General features: G+C 34.0%; 1 protein-coding gene across 1 annotated transcript in view; it reads right to left on the bottom strand.

The window, feature by feature from the left end:
- The window catches only part of LOC118189266 (solute carrier organic anion transporter family member 74D-like), a 78,301-nt gene that overhangs the window by 44,425 nt on the left and 12,140 nt on the right, over positions 1 to 21,736 (bottom strand). Inside the window, exons 2-5 of the mRNA XM_085823320.1 lie at positions 16,324 to 16,410; positions 9,889 to 10,074; positions 5,014 to 5,178; positions 1,703 to 1,898 (exon numbers count right to left, since the gene is read on the bottom strand). Of these exons, the coding sequence (XP_085679446.1) occupies positions 1,703 to 1,898; positions 5,014 to 5,178; positions 9,889 to 10,074; positions 16,324 to 16,410 (634 nt within the window). The remainder of the gene's footprint in view (positions 1 to 1,702; positions 1,899 to 5,013; positions 5,179 to 9,888; positions 10,075 to 16,323; positions 16,411 to 21,736) is intronic.

The raw sequence follows: 21,736 nt of genomic DNA, 5'->3' as shown, positions 1-21,736 counted from the left end.
GATGTATCTTAAGTCTTTTATGTAGTGCGTTAAATTTATTGATAAGAATTTTGGTGTTGGTGGTAATTTTTTCGTAAGTGCCATTACTATTTAGTTCTTTGTGCAGAAGGTCGAAGTAAAACTTTTTTCAAATAACACTAAAATTGTTGCTAGCTTTGTCAATTTTAGTAATGATAAAATTATCTTGCAGTTTTTTGATGAGATCATAGAGTCGTTTCTTTTGTGTAGAGAGTTGAAAGAAGGTGTCTTGAAAAGTAAATGTTGAAGTTCTTTAATCAGTGCATGTTTTCCATTCAAGAAAAAGTAGTAGTAGGTAAATTGGATTTATTACTAACTAAGATGATAAATTTATCAAGATCTTGATTGAATTGTGTTTATAAAGTCCCGGATCCATTTTGATGTTTAATAACTCATAAAATAATGAAGATATAAACAAACTCATGGCATTTATTGATGGAATAACGTATATATTTTCATTTTCAGTCTAAATATCTGTACTTTTCTATATATCGTCTGCTTATTAATTGCATTTTCTCTCTTTTAATGTGCCATAATGTGCGCATATGGGGATCTGAAAACCCCCATGAAATCCGTGAGGCACAAAGGGATTTCCCAAAGGTTAATGTGCGGTGTGGACTAATGCACGACCGAGTCATTGGGCCTTTTCTTTTTACAGAAAAGACGGTCTCATCAGTCGTATACTTAGAAATGTTGGAAAACTTCGTATTTCTACAACTAGAAGAGCTTCAGCCACATGACGTTTTGCAACAAGATGGTGCACCACCTCATTGGGATACCATCGTTCGTAGTTCTTTGAATGACCATTTTACAGGAAGATGGATTGGGAGAGGAGCTCCAATTCCTTGGCCGCCCAGATCACCTGATATAACGCCGCTGGACTTTTTCCATTGGGGATTTGTAAAGGACAACGTTTACAGGAGGAGAGTGGTGAACATGGATGACCTAAAAGCCTGAATTACAACCGTAATAGCCTATGTGGATGCTGACATGCTTGCCGGTACCTGGCGTGAAATTGAATATCGACTTGATATTCTCCGTGCGACGAAGGGGGCACACGTGGAAGTTCATTGACAAAGGTCATGAAACTTTTTGAGTCTATCTAACCATTTATGTTATTAATTTTAATCTATGTTTATTATTTTATGAGTTATTAAACATCAAAATGGGTCCGGGACTTTATAAACACCATATATATGTATATATGATGTATATATATATATATATATATATATATATATATATATATATATATATATATATATATATATATATATATATGGTGCGGCCGATTGCTACCAAAAAGGAAGGTGCACAACTACACGTTATAGCAGTCATATATACAAACTTTCAACGTTCTGAGGCTACTATTTTTGAATAATGCGAGATATATACATACGTACTTACGTACAGACGTTACAAAAAAATTTATTCTGAATCCATTTTAAATCAGTTTTATAATTCGTTTGGGGAAAAAGAGTCCCTCATTCTGTCCTTATGTACAGATGTTACTCAAAAACAGCGTTTAATTGCATTCAATTTTCTTTGAAATACGGTACCCTGAATTTTTCGTGATTACAATACTTTCTTTACTTCGTACAAGGAGGTAATAGGAAACAAATTTTGTACAAAACAAGACTTTCCTAAAAATTTACAGTTAATAAAGCACATAATTGTGTCTTACCCTTTTTCGTTGAATCCAGAATTGAACATCTCAACTTCCTGGCATTTGGGAATCATGAGTAGAAGGTAACCGACTGTAGCTATTACTTCAGTTAATACCATAGCTGCCGTCAAGGTTTTAACTGAGGGTTTGAACTTCCATACAAGAATTCCACCAATTACAATACCGATCATGATAGCACCAACAGCAGGAGGGGCTATTAAAGGCAAGACATGAAATATTTGAATAACTTTCATTCATAATTTTTTCGACGCTAAAAATGGGAAGTAAACACATAATTTACCCCCCCCCCAGATTGCTAGTTTCTTACCAGTATGTAATAAATTGTTTTTATTATTTACATAAATTTCGGTTAATATCTTACACATAAACGTATAAATTTTATAAATCTTGTTTCACATTTATTTAAATCAACTAATTTTGTAGCTATTTATTAACTACAGAATTTACAATTTCCTCTTTTTTTAAATGAGAAATAAATTCCTAATAGAACGACCCCAAAGCCATTTCTTAAAGCTCCCAAACTTTTTTCCAATAGCATTACGAACGTATTTACGATTTCAAATTTCTGATCCTTCATTCGAAAAACACATGTTTTCAGCAATGTACACAAACTATGATTTTAGTGTTATGTATGCCTCCCGGTTAGTTAGTTAGTTCTAAGCAGTGGCTCCCAGCTCACCTAGCAGGCGAAACCTGCCATATGGCTATGTGGGAACAGGCCAAGCCACAAAGGCATTAAAAAAAATAATAAAAATAAAATAAAAAAAAATAAAAAAAATCTGAAATTTGTCAGATTTTAAATTACGTCCAAAGGGGCGTTTTTTTAACGTTTTGAGTGTTACCTTTATTTATTAAATATCATGTTCTTTGCACTTAAACCATAAAATTCAGTTCAAGAGCAATATCGCAAAATAATGTTCAATTAAGCATATCTTTAGAATTTCCGATATACACAGTCTCGCGAGCTGGAGATAAAAGTATTTTTTTTCTATATAACGTTGCCATTTCTCGCTTTTAAAGCATTGAGTTTGTAAATCAAAAATTCGTTAAAGTTTTACAAAATATAAAATCTATAATAAAACAAATTCCAAATTTGGGATTTCAGATGCCCATATTCGCAGTAGGATTTCGTCATTCAAAATTCGATGGCTCTATGTACCATTGTTTTATCACAATGCGAGAAATGGACAATCATTTATGCAGATTTTTCATTATTTAATTTCTTCAAATATAATGCAGGACTCTAACATTTTGTGGCAACAGTTTGAAAAGTGAACCGACGTTTATGAGTCCGACGCAAAATGCCAAAACGAAAGCAATAGTCTTTCGGGACTGAAATCCCTTTGGACTAAAAAAAAAACGTAAAGTAGATACATACATTCCAAGCACTCCTGGTGAATTAGTATATGAATGCGTCGTTTCCATTTCTGACTTTTTTTCTGAAGTTTAAAATCTTTATAAGTTTTACTTTCAATTAATTATTATTATTCAAATCTTCTTTATATTATCAAAATTCATCTTAAATTTATAAGTTACCTCAATTATTTCTGTTTTCAGTAAGATTTTCTGCTTTCGATACCAATATTCTTCTTATTCTCATTCACCGTTTGCATAATATCTCTCGCAAATTTTCTAAACAATTTATAATTACTAAATAAATCCTCAAGCTTCGCAAATTTATATTTTTCTCTCACACTTCCAGTCAGGCAACAGTCCTCGAAGAAATGCTTTGAAACGCCGAATTTATTACAAACTTTACATATATCATTTTCCTGGAGGTGGAACCTTTTTAAGTAAGCAGGGAACCTTCCGTGTGCAGTGAGAATTTGATTGACATCTACATCTCCTAAAATTCGCATTTTTTGCTAATTTTTAAACATTGTAGATAGTTTTTGTTTCTTTCAGAGAGATCCCATAAATTTTTACAGTCTCTAATAAGCTTGTCAGATATTATAGTACATGTCTTCTTTTTCGAATCTTGAATAAAAACCTTTTTGGTCCCAACCCCCAGGGAGGCTTCTTTCGCTAGAGCATCCGTTTCTCATTCCCATAATGACCAACGTGAGCTTTGATCCAATGTAAGTTCAAAACATGCTTCTTTCGTAGTTCTAAATATATATGCTTAATTTCATTAACAATATTATTCTTTTGAAAGGGACGAGAGAGCGCCGTAAGAGCAGATAAGGCATCTGAGTATAAATTAATGTAATACCCCACGGATAATTTCTTGATCCAGGATAAAGCCATTTTAATTGCCAACAATTCTGCTTGATAAACTGAATTTCTTGGTTTAAAAGTAAACGTTTTGTAATCAGTTTCAATACCGTGGAAAAATACAACAAAGGCACAGCCGATGCTCTCCGCAAACCCTGATCCATGTGTATAAATTTCAATTTCTCCATCTGAAATATAGTCTTTATCGTAGGATATACCGTAATATTCGCTAGGATGGCTTGAAGTCAGATCATGTTCTAAAAACGCCTCGCTGGTAATTGCTTTATCTTCATACATTATTATCTGTTTTATACCATGTTTCAGACAAAATTTGTCATAAGTAAATTGAATTGTAATGAGAGAGGCGGTACACCAGCCAGTAAGCACGCAACTTCTGTCGGGACTGTTCTAAATGATCTTGTAATTGCAAGTGTCCAGGCCTTCTGCAATGAGTCTAATTTCTGCCTTGACCAGCTCCCCTGCTCGATCACCCCATGCGCCAATACCATAAAGAAGTTTCGGTATAATAACATTTTTGTAAATATCCCTCAGGGTTAAGCTTTTAACAGAAAGAGTGATTGGAGTAAAAGAATTTTCATAATAATTTAAAATTTTTTCTATCTTTCGTTGCCTCCCGGTATAGTGGTTAGGGTCGCTGACTGCCGTGCCGAAGGGCCCGGGTTCATATCAATTGAGTTAAAGCTAAAATTAGACAAAATTTCGCTGATTTTAACACTGTTAAATATTATAGTTTTTACTTTTTTTTGGAAGGGGCAGAGGTAGGTAACTTTTCTATGAAATTCGGATAATTTTACGCTCAATTCAATAAATACTTCAACATGAAAATAAATTCAACAAATCAAGTGGTTAAAAAATTCAGCAAATGTTATTTTTGTAATCTATTTATTATAGCATAAAACATTTACTCTTAATTAAATAATCTTGCGAATTAAGCTACTGTAAAAAGATTTAAAAATAGATCATGGAGTCGAACAAGAATAATAATTTTTTCCGTGATCTTCTCCACATCTAATTACCGTTGAAGAATGCGTTTTATTTATTGTAGTTGTTATTTTTTCTACTATCTACCTTACCTGCATATAAGCTGGCTTCCGACGCAGTCAGTCTGAACTGGTTTTCCATGTACTTCGGAAGCATTGTCCAATGACCGAAGTTCCCGAACAGCGCAAAAATCACATGTAACGCATGGAAAAGATATAGAGGATTATTTCCAAGTCTTTTAAATGCAGCAAACATGCCTAGAAATACATTCACATTTTACAATTCTTTCGTATGTGCAACTGGTATTTATAAACTAGTAGCATATAATTGTGCAAACATCGGGTAAAAGATTTAGATACAAAATTTCTTTTTGCTAAAACCAATTTTTACTTCCTTGCATGAAGTAAAGGAAGTATCATATTTCAACTAATATATCTATTTTAACCGCTATCGAATACAGTTTAGTATGATTTTGCCTGGCATTTGCACGTAAGAACAGAGTAAAGGTCTCTTTTTCCCCAAACGAGTTGCAAAATTGATTTAAAATTCATTCGGAAGAGATTTTTCATGGCGTCTATACGTACGTACGTATGTATGTATCTTGCATAACTCTAACACGAGTAGCCTCAGAACTTTGCAATTTTGTATATAGGACTGTTATAATATGTAGTTGTGCACTTTCCTTTTTGGTTGCAATCGGCTGCTCCAAAAGTGTGTGTATATATACTATATATATGTTTATATAAACTAATGTGTTACTCATCTCCGTAAGCTCGGTGTTTTTTATTCTTATATGTTGGTAAATTGTGCATTTTTTTGCTTAAAATGATTTAATTATTTGTTCTTATCTTCCGGTTAAAGTTTTTATGACTATACGCTCTTTATTTTTGATAAATTTCCATTTGGTCTCCTAGGATATCTAAGCAAAGTTTCCTTTTAAAGTTATTCTAATTGGGGGTTATATTAATGCAAATATTTGTTTCTCACAATTTATTTGATGTCATTTCTTTTGATCTAATAGTACATAAAATATAATGTAATCAAAGAAAGAATTTGTATTCTATCAAACCAGTTTTCATCATTGGTGTTCTTTTCAGGGGGACAAAGGAGGCATTTTCTATATCCTCAGTAGTTAATCTGCACGCAATAGTTGTAGAATTATGAGCAATTTAAAAGTTGTTTAAGTGCGGCTAGGCCTAATATTTTTTAACGTAGCTGCTATATTTGTTTAAATTTGAGAATGGTGAATTAAGTCAGCTTCTGCACCTTCAGTGTCTTTTTGCCGAGTCAGACCAAAAGCAAACTGTCAATTTTGTGCACCAAAAAATCTGCCTTCTTCCCCGCTGGCCGAATTACTTATTTTTGCCTAGAAACTCTAATTTCAATTGTAAAAATTGCTTTTTAATTGTTTGAGCTGTATTTGGTGTTTTATACTTTTCTTTGTTTTTTTGTTGTCCTTCTTATTTGTTTCTTTTTTTTTTTTTTTGGTGTTTTATATTTGTATTTTAGTCAAGAGAAAAAGGACACAAACGGGATGAGAAAACATGTTTATTATTCGGAGTACAACCGTGATGCAGGAACTTCACGTCATGCATCTTCCATTCGTGATGCAGATTCTCCATGCGGAGGTGTGAGGCCTGCATAATGGTCTGGAATCGTAATTTCGAACACCTTCTTTAATGACGATTTTTGTTTGGTTTTGTTCTTATTTGTAGGTTTCTGCTGTACTAAACATAACAAAACATGTTTTGTCTCACTGTTTGTGTCCTTCTTTTTTGTTTTTTATGTCGTCACTACCCGGGCCAGGAAAGAGTCTCCGGCCCTGCATTCCTATGGGATTTCCCATCCCATAGGAATGCAGGCCGGTGTACTCTATCTCTCCTGAAAGTTTGTCAACGCTGTACTGATACACCCTGTATATACGTTTCGTACTGACAATTGCAATAGAAACCCCATTTGCAGAAACTAGGTATAATAGCAGACCCTAAACAAAATTTCAACATTATATGACTAATGGTTTTTGAATTGCTCGAGATATATAATACGTACCTATAGAAGTCACTAAAAAAATTCCATATTAATTTATTTTAATGGATTTAAATTTCCTAAATTTTTAATCAAGGATTTTACAATGCGTTTTGGAAAAAGAATGTTTTATTCTGTCCTCATGTATAGATGTCCAAAAAAGTCGTCCAAATGGGTTTCCGGAACCGTCAAAATATATATTTCCGCTGCTATATGATACCCGAATGTTTTTGCGATTGCAATACTTCCATTTTACATCGCACAAGGAAGTAAGAATTAATATTAAATGTGCTAAATGAAATTTCGTTATTTTCAAATTCAACACAATGGAATTTCAGAGCCATCCCTTCATCACTTTGTTTTCCAATGATAAATTGCATATAATTTTTCCCCTAAAGGAATAATAAAAGTTGTTTATTACCCTAAATCTGAATAAAATATTTTCATGTTTTTCCAAATTTGTTTCTTTTTTATAAAAATTTTAAAATGAAGGTTCTCTCAAAGGTATATTTCGATATTTTGACATGCTTTATTGCCTAAAGTTACACAACAAAATGTTTTGTTGCATAAAATTATGTATTATGAAAGAAATTAGTACTATATACACCGTCTCATATTTAAATATTTTTAAGAATGAATGATCTTTGGTACGAGTATTAGTATATTATATTTTTCGGTAAGAGCACGTTGCGTTAATCTTGTATAATGATTACAAAGCTCATTTCTAATTCCGAAAGCCTAATAAAAGGAACAATTCTTAGTGATTCTTAATCAGAAGAATGAAAAACTGTAACGTAAACTGTATAGAAGTGATTAATTTGCAGCAAAGCATGCGATGACTCAAAATTTATAGGTATCAGAGCTTGATGCCAAAGTCCGCGATAATCAAGCTAAATTTAATGCACCTACAATCTTTCATATTATCAGACATTGTGGCTTTCGTATGTTTGATTTTTCAAACCTCCATTCTAGTAATTCGTGCATAATTTTCAATTATTAATATACTTCGACATCCAAGTGAACGACGAGATACTCATCCGTAAAGTTTCAATTTTTTGGATTTTGGGAGCTTGGAGATAATTTTGGCAGAACATTGGATATCTATAAATCTTAGTATATGTAGCTTTTTACAGATAGCAAAGACATCACATGTAACACTTATAGGCAACAAAAGTTTTGCACAAAGAAGGAAATCGGCTACAACCCCCGAAACTTTTGAAATAGCTAGAGCTCAGTTTGGTATAATAATTTTCAATTTTATCCACATTTGGTGTAACTGCGCATGACTACACACCCTTCAGTAATGCTGTGAACATGAATTAGCACCATATAAACATGTAAGGGATCTTCTGACTTCTTTCTGCATGCCTTCGTGGTGTAATTGGAGGCATAATCGACGCGTATTTGAGAGGCCCATGGCTCGAGTCCCTGCGAGAGAATAGCATATTTTTCATGTGTCCCGCTTCAATGACTCTACAACTGAGGTCCGAACTCAAAGGTGGTAACCGATAATTCGATTTAATGATTGCATCCCCTCGTTCCCGGTCGCCCTTTAAAAGGGGGAGTACATAAGATATTTTCTCTCTCTTTTCCGGACGCCTTCGTAGCGCATACTCGACACGAATTCGAGAGGTCCAGGTTTCGAGCTCCGGTGAGGGCATTGTACATTTTTCATGTCTCCTGCTTCAAAATAACCTAGTGACTTTACAAACCATGATTAATTAGAGTCACATGAATTGGGAAAAAAACGGGCTACGTAAGCTACGACATGGGAGAGAAAAATTTGCCAGATAGACGAAGTAGATATCCATCTAGGTTACTCGAATACTTCGAAAGGGACTTTATCATCGGGCTAAATGCCTCAAGATAGTCCGCGTACATCAAGCAGCCCTCAACGTGGGTCATTCTAACCATACTGTCTGATAATAATGGGTGTAATTGGATAGGTAACGGAGCTCATACCCTAACCACCGACTTCGAATAATGTATGGAGCGAATATGTAACGTCATCTTTGCCTGCAATTGAAACGAATTACAGATTCTAGAGTCTCTTGCATGTGATATCTTTAACACAAATGTTGACAGTGGTGTCATCTCTAGAGCAAAATGCAGTCTACAGATTAGTGCTGATACGTATATGATCCAATGTTTTGCTTTGGAAGCAGATGGCCATCGTATCCAGGTGCGAAGGCTCACAGAAGAAGGGCATAATCAAAATACTATCCTATCGAACGACACATTTTTTATGATACAGACATTTCATTCTAAGAAGTCCTATCCTTTGATAGCCGAACCATTGTAGCAGAGGTGCATGGAATCCTAACGGCTCGACAAGCATGTTTAAGATCTTGCAGCATATGTGCTCTCATTCTTGCGGGTATTTCAGGACTTTCATTAAGATAATACCTGGTGCAAAGGCTATCATCTCGAAAAGTTCGTGGTAGGAGGAGCGGGGTAGGAAACCCTTGGACCCGTCAGCCTTAGTGCTCTCGATCAAAACTAGAGGTCGGAACTGAGCAAAGTCATACCGTCACCTGTATAGGCTCAAGGCTGTTGCCAACGACAGACGTAATCTTGTATTCCTTGCCACGTTGAATTTCGTGGGCTTGTTCTGGTGTTATTGTCAGACGAGGGAGATAGTAAGTCACAACAGCAACATCAGCAACGTTTTTAATTTAGCATTTAATTATTTAATTCACTGAATTCAGAACCATCATATACTATTTAAATTAATTATGCCACCAGGAATTTCTAAATAGTTCACATACACACTAAATATATTTCAAAGAGTCAGTTTTAAAGCACTATTATAGAAATCAAGCAATTTAACCATTGTTCAAGACATTTCGCTTAATTTTAAATATGCATCGCAGTTTCTAAAACTTATATTAATAAATTCGCTTCGTATATAATTTGTTTCGAAAAATTATTTACTAACGTACCTTTCAGCATGGACAGAAAACTTTCACGTTCAGTGTATACCTGAACTGACGCCTTATGACCTGGTAATCGTCGCGGAAAAAGGAAGAGAGGTAGTGTAAAGATGGCTAGCACAATACCTTGTAGAACAAATCCCAACCACCAAGCGCCAATCCATCTAGGATCATTGGGTCCATAGCCGGGATCAACTGAGTAGTAAAAAGAAAGATATTACGAAAATGAAGTACAAATATTAAAAAAACATTCTAAAATATAACTACTTAAACTTGTCAAAAATTAGCGGGTCAGTTTTGGTTAAGCTGCTAGGTGTCAATTATGTTAAAGAATAGAACCAAAATGTGGAAAAAAATGTACAAATATTTCGGTTCTTTTCATAAATAATATTTACTGCCACCTGTTCAAGAAATTAAATTTTTACTCTGCGATAAAATTAAAGTTCAACGGAAAGCAAATTTTGATTTCAAAAGCTTCATTTGCTTTTAAATTTCATTTCTAAACATAAAATGGTAAAAAGAAAATATAAAAATATTAAAAAAATTAATAAATGTTTGAGAAAATTAAAATACAGTTATTCTTAAAGACTTTCAATTCATATTTTGCTATGAATTTTCATCATAATCTTTAAATTGTAGTCTGAATACAGAGGACAGCGCACCCTGAAATTTCAGATAAAAAATTTTCATTCCGGTAGTTGTATGCTGTTAGAAGCCTAGTTTATTTATAACATTCAAGGTATAAAATTGAAGTGGTTATAAAATACGGAACTACTCTGATATGCACCCTCAAGGCGCCAAATTTCTCGCCAAATATTTTTGGCAAGAAACTCCACGCTGCCATATTGCTATCTAAATTTTTTGTCTACATTTCGAACTTTAAGCCTAAAATGTCTCCAAAAACACGGTTTTCGCAAATGCAAAAACCACGTTTTGAACACACAATTTAAGCTAAAAATCCGAAACAAAAAATTTAGATAGCAAAACCGTGAAGTTTCTAACCAAAATTATTTGACAAGAGTCCATGTAAACAGCGATATGTTTTAACTTAAAAAAACATCTACGAATGGCACCATCTAGGCAACGAACGAATTTACGAACTACCTCGCTTTAATAAAGCGACCTCGCTTTAATAAATTAACATAACAACAATAAATTTCAAAGAATACCATGTACACAGCGTTCTGTTTCAACTTTAAAAAACATCTACGAATTGCACAATTTAGACGGTACGCACTAATCAACAAAATAACTAAAATAAATTTCAAACTATTCAAAAAAACAACAATAACGACAGAAATTCATACTAAAAAACAATGAACATAACATTCTACAAAATAAGAACAAGAATAAAATAAAATGCACTTACCATTAATGCTTTTTCGAACAGCAGAAATACCAATTTCATACCGCCTTTAACATGCCGCCACGTAATCACTATCGTATTTATATGACAGCCAGACACACTATCCAGAAAATTCATACTATGGTTCGCAAATAAATAAAATAACAAATAATCACAAATCCGTACTTCTATCACGCACAGCCACTAAAAATAATCTCTCATACCTTCTTTCCACACCTCCAAATACCCATTGCCCCTCAACAGGATGGCCATGACGATATTTCCTTATGCCGAACTTCAATTCAACAACTTTCACCATTAAATCTTTTCCCCCCTAGCTTCTCAGACACAAAGCATGACGGGAACCAACGAACTCCGAGCGAAAGATTTTCAACGTCACCAAGGTTGCCATACAACACGCAATCGCGCCAAAAACAAGCGCAGAATACATATCGCCATATTTGGTTAAATTAGGGCGTATATCAGAGTTGTACCAAAAATACTATTGAGTATTGGAGTAAAATAATTTTGTAAAATATTAATGCTGTAATGAGCTAAGCATGTATGTAATAGTGGAACTAAATGAGATGTTTTATGCATCGTCATTTCGCATCAGTAGCACTTCATTGCGGGAGGGATTTATCATTAACTTTAGACACGAAATTCCTCGAAAAGGTTTCAAAACTTTTAAATAAGTTAGCAAAATAATCCCTGCAGAGGAATCTAAAATCGTGAGAAACAGGAAAAACCAAAAGACTAATAACTTCAAAATATTTCTTACCGGAATGGCTGGAGGGGCCACCAGCGGCTGAGCGGCAAGAGTCGTTGAATACTGGTAGTTCGGTCTGAGGTTCGAATCCCGCGAACAGGCTGGCTGCATGGGCATTTTGGTGGTTTTTCTCGTGTGTAATGTGCATACGAGCCAGTTTCCCTTAGAAAGTTCTCCACGAAGGCATCCCTGCCCTTATGCAAATAACCCTCGACGCTTTGCCATAATCACATAAACGAAGCCAAAACGAATGGCTGGTTTTGAGAAAACCAATGGCTGTTGGCTTGTTTAGCTTTAGTGTGATTAAGAAGCACATCGTCATAACATTTACGGAGCTGAATGTTTAAATCTTCAAGAGAAATTATTCCTCAATTTTTTTTTAATTCTGTAACCTTCAAATTATACAGTTCCCATCCAAAATAGGTTAAAGTTAACCAGAAAGGAATGCCTACTTTATACAAAAATTAAATAAAGAAATACGATGTTAAGTTTAAATAATTTTAATGAAAATATTATGTATTTAATTAGAAGACTAAAAACATTGAAATTAATCTAAGAGAAATTAATTAACTGTAAACTAATTTATTTCAAATTTAGAACGAATACCTATAAGAAATTTATTAAAAGTAAATTAATTTATTTCAAATTTAGAACGAATGTCATTCGACAAAAATACGTGACTAGATTTGAGTATGTTTTAAGCCTATTTTTTTTAGCTTTCCTCTGAGGGCGGCGGAAACTTTTGATGCCTAAGCATATGACGTTATCCAGTCCATTTTCTAACTACATATAAAATTTCAAATAAATCGATGGAACAATTTTACATTAAATCTGCAGCATACGTACATATAAAAGTGAGTTCTTCAAAACAAAGAAACACCGTACCTGAAAAGAACTTAATTTTGTTTCTATTAATTATGCAATAATCCGTAAAGATAGTAATCCATTTTTATGTGTGATTGCTTAACATATAATTCTAAAAGGTTACACAACATTCCAAATTTCAACAGTGATTTATCAAAGCAGCTCGTGGTGTAGGATAGTGAATGACTTGATTGAGTTACAAAGAGGTCAGATTGTTGGTATCTGGCTCGTTGGTGATTCTAGTGAGTTCAGTTATAAATTTACTGGGGTCATCAATAACTATTGTGTCTAAAACTCATACCAATATACAATACGCTCGGCAAAACATTGTTTGTGAGATGCATTTGTGGGAGAAAAACAAAATTAACGCCAGAAACACGTTAAAAAGGATCATTACGTCGAAAAGAAAAACTGCTGCTACAGAGGTGACTGTTGAATTTAATATACATCAATCAAATTCAGTTTTTGCACATAGAGTTCTAAAGGAAAGGCATAGGCAGAACATATTTGGCAGCCTTCTTTTCTTAAAACCTCTTATCTCACAAATAAAGGCAAAATAATGACTGCATGAACATCAAACACTGACTGTCGGTCAATATAAACAAATACTGTTCCTAGATGAGTTAGTCGTGGCATAAATCCCCGTTCCAAGATGCGTTTGTGCGGGAGAAACACCAACAGATTACGTCTGAGACTGTATGTTTCCTGCTGTAAAACATGCTTGTTCAGTTACGTTGTGAGCAGTTTTGTCATGGTTTGCATCAAGCCTAATTATTAGCTGATAAGGAAAAAAAAGTATCATTGAATGCATGACAGTTTGAAACTACCATGTCTATTCAATGGTGCAGATATTGTTTTGTATGGATAATTGCATCTTTCAAGAAAATAATGTCACTGGAATCAAATGTTTTCATCTTTTAAGTACCATTGAATCACTATGGTTGTAGGGTTCTGCTTGTATAGCAAATTTATATCAATGACACACCGCATTAGACTGACAAGCCATGCATTGCTCCAGTCTGATTCAAAATGACAAAGTCTTACGAAGATTAAAATACCTTTTTATTATTGCTTTAAATGAACAATTAAAAGAAGGCAACACTTGTGCTACAGAATATAACTCCGTCGCTTGTAGATATTTTAAAATAACATAAAATGAAGTTAAAATCAAGTATAATGGTTGGAGGCTGCGCTTGAGATCTCCTTGAACTGGTTCAAGTAATTAGCGGAGAGCTTCTAACATCGGCTGGTAAAATAGCTAAGCTCGGAATAAACCGAGCTGGCGACAGGACGTAAATTGCAAGCGAGGCTACCAGTAGCTCTAATTCTAAAATATTTAAACCCTCGGCTAGCTATCAATGAATTCTTATTAAGAATTTCTGGTTAGTAGCCCGATGCGTTAACGGTAAGACCACCAGCACTTGCAGTGAAAAAAGGAATTTAAATAATATGAATTTTGCTTAGAAGTTGGTCTCTGTTTTCTTACTTTAGCCTGAGAAGTGCGAGTTCCTTTACGCACATAATAAACATTTTAAGATCTTCTATAAATATGCAGAATTTAGATTAAATCGGTAAGACCAAAGATGTGTGTTACCCTTATGAAAAGTCATGGAACAAGGAAATGAAAGGCAAACGAAATGTTTTGCCTATGATGCTAAAAGATACTTGAGCTTGCTACCAGAATTTAAGACTTTACATTCATGACTGTGCATGCTATGATTCTCAATATTTATTTTTGCATGTTATTCACACTATGTCATCGAAAACGGAATTTACATTAATCACAAAAGCGGTGAGGGGACACAACACTTTTGTACCTTATGGGTAACCAACATAAATGAATGAGAGTGAAAGAGAGTGAGAGTTGGGAAAATATTCCTCTATATCCATCCATTTCGCCTTTCCAAATCAAATAGCTTACTGCAAACCAGTCTGCCAAATCAAGTCAATGGCCACTTATTATCCATTAAATTTTCATTCAAGGGTCACTAAGTATGTTTAGCGTATTTTGGGATGGGGTAGGGGATGGGATATTTTCCCCGAGGACTGAATATGAAACTTTCTGATTATCAGTTCAATTTAGTGACGATTACACCGAAGGATACACAGGAAGGCGCCTTCACTTTCTGCCACTGTTACTTGGCATACGTAGTGCCTAAACAAATTTATTAAATTAAGTTGTAGCCATGAAGAATAAAAAAAGTTGGGAAACGTAAAATGGATAATGAGCTGGCTACAGAAGTGTACTATGGATGCAGCATTATGAAATTTCATAATAATTTTATGCTAAATTTAGTACTTTTGAAATGGTTTCAGTTACAACTAAATAATTAAATTAAAAGTATTACTAAAATGAAAACATGATTTGGTAATTTATTAACAACCAGATGTCTTTCTATATCATCAAAGTAATTTGGTGAGGAATGTCTGTCGTTTAACTTCTAGTTCAGGTGAAATGACTAAGACAATTTAAGGCTTTGCAGAAAGGTTTCTTAAAAATTACAACATGTCTTCACTAAGATTACAAACCATATCTTTATAAGACTGAACTATGCTGACAAAAACAATACGAAGGCCATGGGAAGAATACTTTAAAGTTTCGAAGCTCTCCCACTTTATCTAACAGCAACTTCAAGCTGACTAAACCATGTTTGCGACGATCATGCACCAATGTAGAGATATTAGGAATTTTGGCATTGGATTCCTTTAAATATTTTCTCTACTTTACCGGACCTCCCCCGGTGATCAACGCCGGAAAACCAATGAAGCTACTGACTAGGATCTGTACTTAGGCAGTCTCCGCCACGGGGGTATATAATCACCCTTCAGAGAACTAGAACCCCTGTTCATTCGGAGGATGGTTCACGCCTGGCAAGAACCATATGGTACTGTCTTGTCAGTCCCTCGGCTATTGGGTTGTTACTTGATTTTGATATCTTAGGTGGTCCTTGGATCTTTGGCTCCCTTTGGTCAACTGGGGGGGGAAGGTCGATGTCAAGCTGTGTTCTATGCTTTTTCGGTGGATGGGCAGCCGTCCATCATTGACTTATTACCCAAACCTGGTGAAACAAAAATTGTACCGCCCCCCCCTCCGGGATCACCGCGGGGGGTATGCCTCCTTGAAGTGTCGCTAGGGGTTGAGGCATTTAACTGTGTAAAGGCAGCCTTGTGCTTTGAAGCCAGGTCTGGGTGCCCTTCCTACTAGTGCACTATACTTTACTGGATATCAATTCAAGATCTTTAGATTACTATATTGATATCTGAGTATTAAACTCCTAGCACTTAATGAGAAAAGCATTTTTAATTTCTTGCAAAATTTTTTGACTAAAAGACATTACGAAAAACACTACTGTATTGCTAAAAATTACTTTATAACTTACGTTTTTACAAAATTGTATAGTTTTAGTTTTCAAAACTTAATTCCAGTAAACTCGTAGAAGAAGTCAGATAACAAATTTATACCTACCAAATGGATTTTCGTAATACTTTAGACATGCGGATGCTATCAGGGATCCACAAAACGGCCCAAATAGTCTAAAGCTAAATGCTATAGCTGTAATGAAACAATATGCGATTAGTCAAAACAAATTATATACACTGCGCTTTTATAATTGAAATAAGGAAAAACAGTTTCATTTGTGCATGATAAATACACACTATATACAAAATCATATAAAATATTTACAAACTTGCACAAACATAATATTTACAAAATCATATAAACTGATTAGTTTCATTTGAAGAAGAAGTTTCCATGCAATTTTGTAATACTTATTGAAATCTCGGAGTAATTTATGAAAGATTTATCTAGAATAAAATCTATGTGTCGAAACATTCATGAAGATCTGAAATTATCAATTCCAAGGTTATGTGCCTTACGTGCCATATATAAGAAAATGAGAAGAATCTTTTATATATAACGTGAAGTTCTTGTGTATATAATTAAATATATGAATTACATAATTTTAGTAACATTTACTTGAAAAACCCAAAATGACTGAAAAAATGCATAACTCTTTATTTTCACAGGCATTTATTAACCGATTGTGAATGGATCTGCAAGAAAATGCTTTTTATCTTCGAAGTCAGTAAAAATTTGTAATGATTGAAATATTTTCTGAAGTACAAAAAACTGAATCTCAACTCATTACGTAGTTTTTATCTTTGTATAAGGAATTTTGTTTCTCATTTTCTCACAGAAAGAAACGAGATATGGTCTTCCACCGGATTTGAGCTCAAAATTATATGACAAATTAAAAATTAGAGTTTTTATCAGGTCACTTGTAGAGTCTTTCTTTCTTTCTTTTTTTTTTTTTTTTTTTTTTTTTTTTAAAGCAGGAGGGATAAAAATTGTGCAGTGCCCTGTCCAGGATTCGAACTCGGGACTTCCCAAAACTGTGTTGAATATGCTTCCAATTACGCCATGAAGGCATGTGGAAAGAAGGGAGAAAATACCTTATATACTCCACCACCCCCCTTTTAAGGGGGGAGTATATAAGGTATTTTCTTATAAGTATTTCCTTATAGGATATATAAGGTATTTTGTTATAGGTACCCTTTTAAGGGGTAATGATAACGTTTAATAACGCTTTTTATTTAAATTAAAATTAGAACATGAGCTCATATTCTTGTGCTCAGAATATCAACCACAGTTCTTGGCAATGTAAAACAGAACAGTCAAATTCAGATTTAAACGTGGAATAGTAGACAAAGACTAAGACAATTAAATTTTACTCTAAGCTGGCTCAGTACCTCTAAATTCAAACGCCGGCAGCAATATAACGCAAAGCCAAATAATCACATTTATCAAATCTGGCACACAGCTTGCATCCGCAGGCCAGAAACACGATCTTCAACTCCAAACCCTAACCACTATACCGTCTGCAGCAGCTATGAAAAATGTATGCTCTGCTACTGTATATTACCAGCAAGTTACTATATATTTATTACTATATATAGTAATTTTTTAACTGTATGTATGACATCTTTCTCAATGAAAAATCTCTATAATACGATTTAGAGTTTTGTATCATTGTTGGAATTTAGTATTTCGTTTTTGGATAGTATTTCAAACAGAACTATAGTAATATTTTGTTTTGAGTTTAGCTAAGAGTTAAAAATATTAATTTACCACTTTCGTTTACACCTCATTTCGATCCTCTCTGTCCAGAGAATTATGCAGATTTGATTGGCAGGAAGTTTAGTAAAAAATGAAGGAAATAAATCGTAACCGTATCGATTGCAATAGTCAACGTTTGGCTGTGCCCACGGTTGCTAGCGCTTACCTACTATTTCGAGAATGCCACTGTTGTAGAGCATTTGATTTACTAGCCGTTAGCCTATGTGGTAAACTGCTCTTGATTTAGATTTTACTTGGCGCGACTTAGTCATTATAGGAAATACTTAGATTATGTATATAACCTTGTGATGCATTATTTTAATTTGACTCCTACAAGTGGTAAAAGGTAACTGTTTGTTTATTTGTGTTTTCACAGTTTTAGTTAAACTACATCATAGCTTTCAGCTGAAACTGAAAACTTGTAGGAACGTAAGAATTTTTTGGAAGCAGGAGATGTGAAAAATGAACAGTGCTCTCGTCGGGACTCGAATCTCTGACCTCGCGAATACGCGCCGAGCGTGCCGACCATTACACCATTAAGGCAGGCTAAGAAGGGGAGTGAACAGCCTTATACACTCCCCCTATTAAATTGCGACTGGAGATTAGGGGACCCAATCGCCAAATCCCGGTGGTGGAGAATCATCATCCATGACCTTTTTTAGTTCGGGCGTCACTGTAGAGACATTAGGTTATTTCAAAGCAGGAGATATGAAAAATGAACAGTGGCCTCGCCAGGACTCGAACCGCGTACCTCTCAAATATGCGCTGAGTGTGCTGACCACTACACCACGAAGGCATGCTAAGAAGGCAGGAGAAATACTTATAGACTAAAAGTTGAAATTACATAGTTAGTTAAAAATAGCGCCTTATCTGTTGTAGTATCACAAAATGGAAATTAGGTCTGAAAAATGGTTTACATGTCAATGTTTCGCAGTAACAAATACAGAGCATTTCGAAAAATGTACGCAAAGACTTCTCAAATAAGCCACAATTTTCTACTGGGCAATAAGATCGTCTGTGTGGAAAGAATTTATTGGAACAGTTTCAGTAAGCGCTTTTTGCGCGTCTCCTTCTAATCTACAGGATATACCGCAAACTCAACATTCCAAAATCAACTGCGTGGAAAACCTTTCAGAATAGCCCTCAGCTTTAACCAGATGATGATATTGTAGAAACTGAAATACGTCTTAGCATTTCGATGCATGCGAAATCCTATCTACTAGCAACTTCCTTTGCCTGACTGACGTGAAGTGTTGACGGAATGGCGTCCAGAATTCCCTGATATGATTTCTCCAAATTTCTTTTTCATGTTGTTCCATGAAAGATGACACTCCCTCATGTCCTTATCGATGAAGTAAATGAGAATAGCTATCAGATGTATATGGTGAGACTGGCTGTGTCATCTTCTACGATGTAAAATGAAAGATAACATGAAAATGATGTAGTAATTTAAATTACTGTGGCGTTACCGTTAAATTCAATCATTTAATTCGCTATAATGCAAAGCAAACAATTTCAAATCTTCTTTTACTTCAAGAAAAAGAAGAATGCTAATGAATTGTGAATTTTACAGTAATATATAGTAGCTATGCGTACAAAAGAGAAATGATTTCTATTTTAAATGCACATAAGGGATTTAATGCTGTGCAGAATATTTTTCCCTTTTAAATATACTCATGAGATTTAATTCTGTGCAGAATATTTTTTCCTTTTAAATATATTCATGAGATATAATTTCGTGCAAAATATTTTACATATTTATTATTGTAAAAAGGAAAACGAAAATAATGAAATTATTATTTTTTACTTTTCAATGAATAATAAAATTATTTTCATTTTTATGTTCAAAAAAATTCTGAAAGATTTCAGATTTTATATCGCGACGTCCAAAGATGCATTCTTTTTTTAAATTTGCACACGCATACACGTTTCGATAGCATTTGAGCTAAAGGCCCCTATGTGCTAAAAATATTAAAAAACAACAGATCTTCAGAACTTCCGATAGACAGTCTTGTGCGCTGGAGATAAAAATCATGCAATGAAAAGGAAGCCATAAAACGTCACGGTATGACGTCATCACTTATCATGGTCGCTGCTATAAGCGGACTTGGAGTTGGTTTTGTTTACATTCCAATCAGCGTTGATTACATGTTAGATATCCATCATTCAACGTTTGTAAGTCTCCCGTTTTAATTTTAATATTTAACATAAAAGATTTTCTACTTAGCATATAGAAAAATTCACAAAGGACTGCAAATAGCATTTTCAAATTTAGTAAAATTTAGGTACTTAAAAGTATGTAAATGGTAATTAAAACACAAATGTACACATGGTGAAACCTGAAAGACCAGTGGAAGTTTCAATGATATTTTATGCAAATTATGCCTAAAAACACTTTTCTGAATCTGCGGAATTTGATATTTGGTTTCAAATTAAGTGAAATTTATTCAATAAAATGTTTCGTAGTCTACCCGTACACTATATGGCGGCCATGATAAGTCTTAAAGTCACGTTGCTAAAATATCTTTGGTTTCAATTTTGTGACATCATGCTTACTCCATCTATTCTAATCTTCATGATGAAAATATTTTTACTCCGTGAAGTGTTGCCATTGCTCGCTTTGAAACCGTTGAGGTTTTTAATCAAAAATTCTTTAACGTTTTGTAAAATATGAAATAGATAATAAAAAAATTCGGGCTTCCGGGTGCCCGTGTTCGGGTGGAGGACAACGTTATTCAAAATCTGACAACTCTAGGTACCGTTGTTTTTTCACAATGCGAGAAGCATACATACATTCATGCAGATTCTTCATTATTTAATTTCTTTAAATATTATACAGGATGATAGTATTTGGTGGCAACAATCTGAAAAGTGATTCCCTTCTCTGCTAACGCCCTTTTGGGCTAATAATGAATGAAGGAAAATAATTCAATAATTTTCATTGCCACTTTACAACTTTTTTGGTAGTAATACTTTTGAAATATTGGTATTTTCTACCTGGAAGATGTTTATTATGAAACCATTGTTAATCCGAGATCAATTTCTCTTTTAAGGGGAGTTGGAACTTCAAAATCTTCAAAAAATTGTGATTTCGGATTTTTGCATTTTCAACTTCTCTACACTTTTATCTTTCTAAAAATACCATTCTTTAATCTCTATGAAAATTAGAGCTGTAAAAAAATCTAGTTTTAATTTGTCATCTACTGCTTTGATCAATGAGGATTTTTGCATAAAAACGCGTTTTTCTCCAAACGTGATTTTTTTATACTCGATGTACCTTTTCTCAGGAACTACTGCTCACAGGTTTCTAAACTTTTTATGGCTTATTTATTAGGTTCCCTAATATTTACTGAAATGAGCTTTTTGTAATAAACTTAGAAAAAAAAAATTTTTAATTTTTTTGTGCGAGAAAAGTGCTAAATTTTACTATGCCTAACAAAATATCCTGTAATTTACTCTAAAATTCAAAATGTTTCAAAAGCTCATTTCAGTATAATCAAATAGGTATACTTTAATTACAGAAAAACTTTCAAGCTTGTATCTACAGCAGATTTTGAGAAAAAAATACATCGAAAATGGCCAATTTAACATTGTAGGTACAGGGGTTTCTGATACCCCTTAAATTCTTCATTTTGTATTTTATTAAAAAGTAGTGATCTAAAATAGCTTGCTAGAACAGTTTTGGGATGCACTGAGCTGTCATTTTATATTAAACTACAAAAGTTAAGGCAAAAGTAATAGTCGGATCTAGTACAAGATA

This window comes from Stegodyphus dumicola, chromosome 9 (assembly GCF_044657685.1).
Source record: "Stegodyphus dumicola isolate Sdum_Otavi_A_Nest chromosome 9, ASM4465768v1".
Lineage (NCBI taxonomy): Eukaryota > Metazoa > Arthropoda > Arachnida > Araneae > Eresidae > Stegodyphus > Stegodyphus dumicola.
The sequence above is the reverse complement of the archived record's forward strand: the minus strand, read 5'-3'. Positions and strand labels throughout refer to the sequence as shown.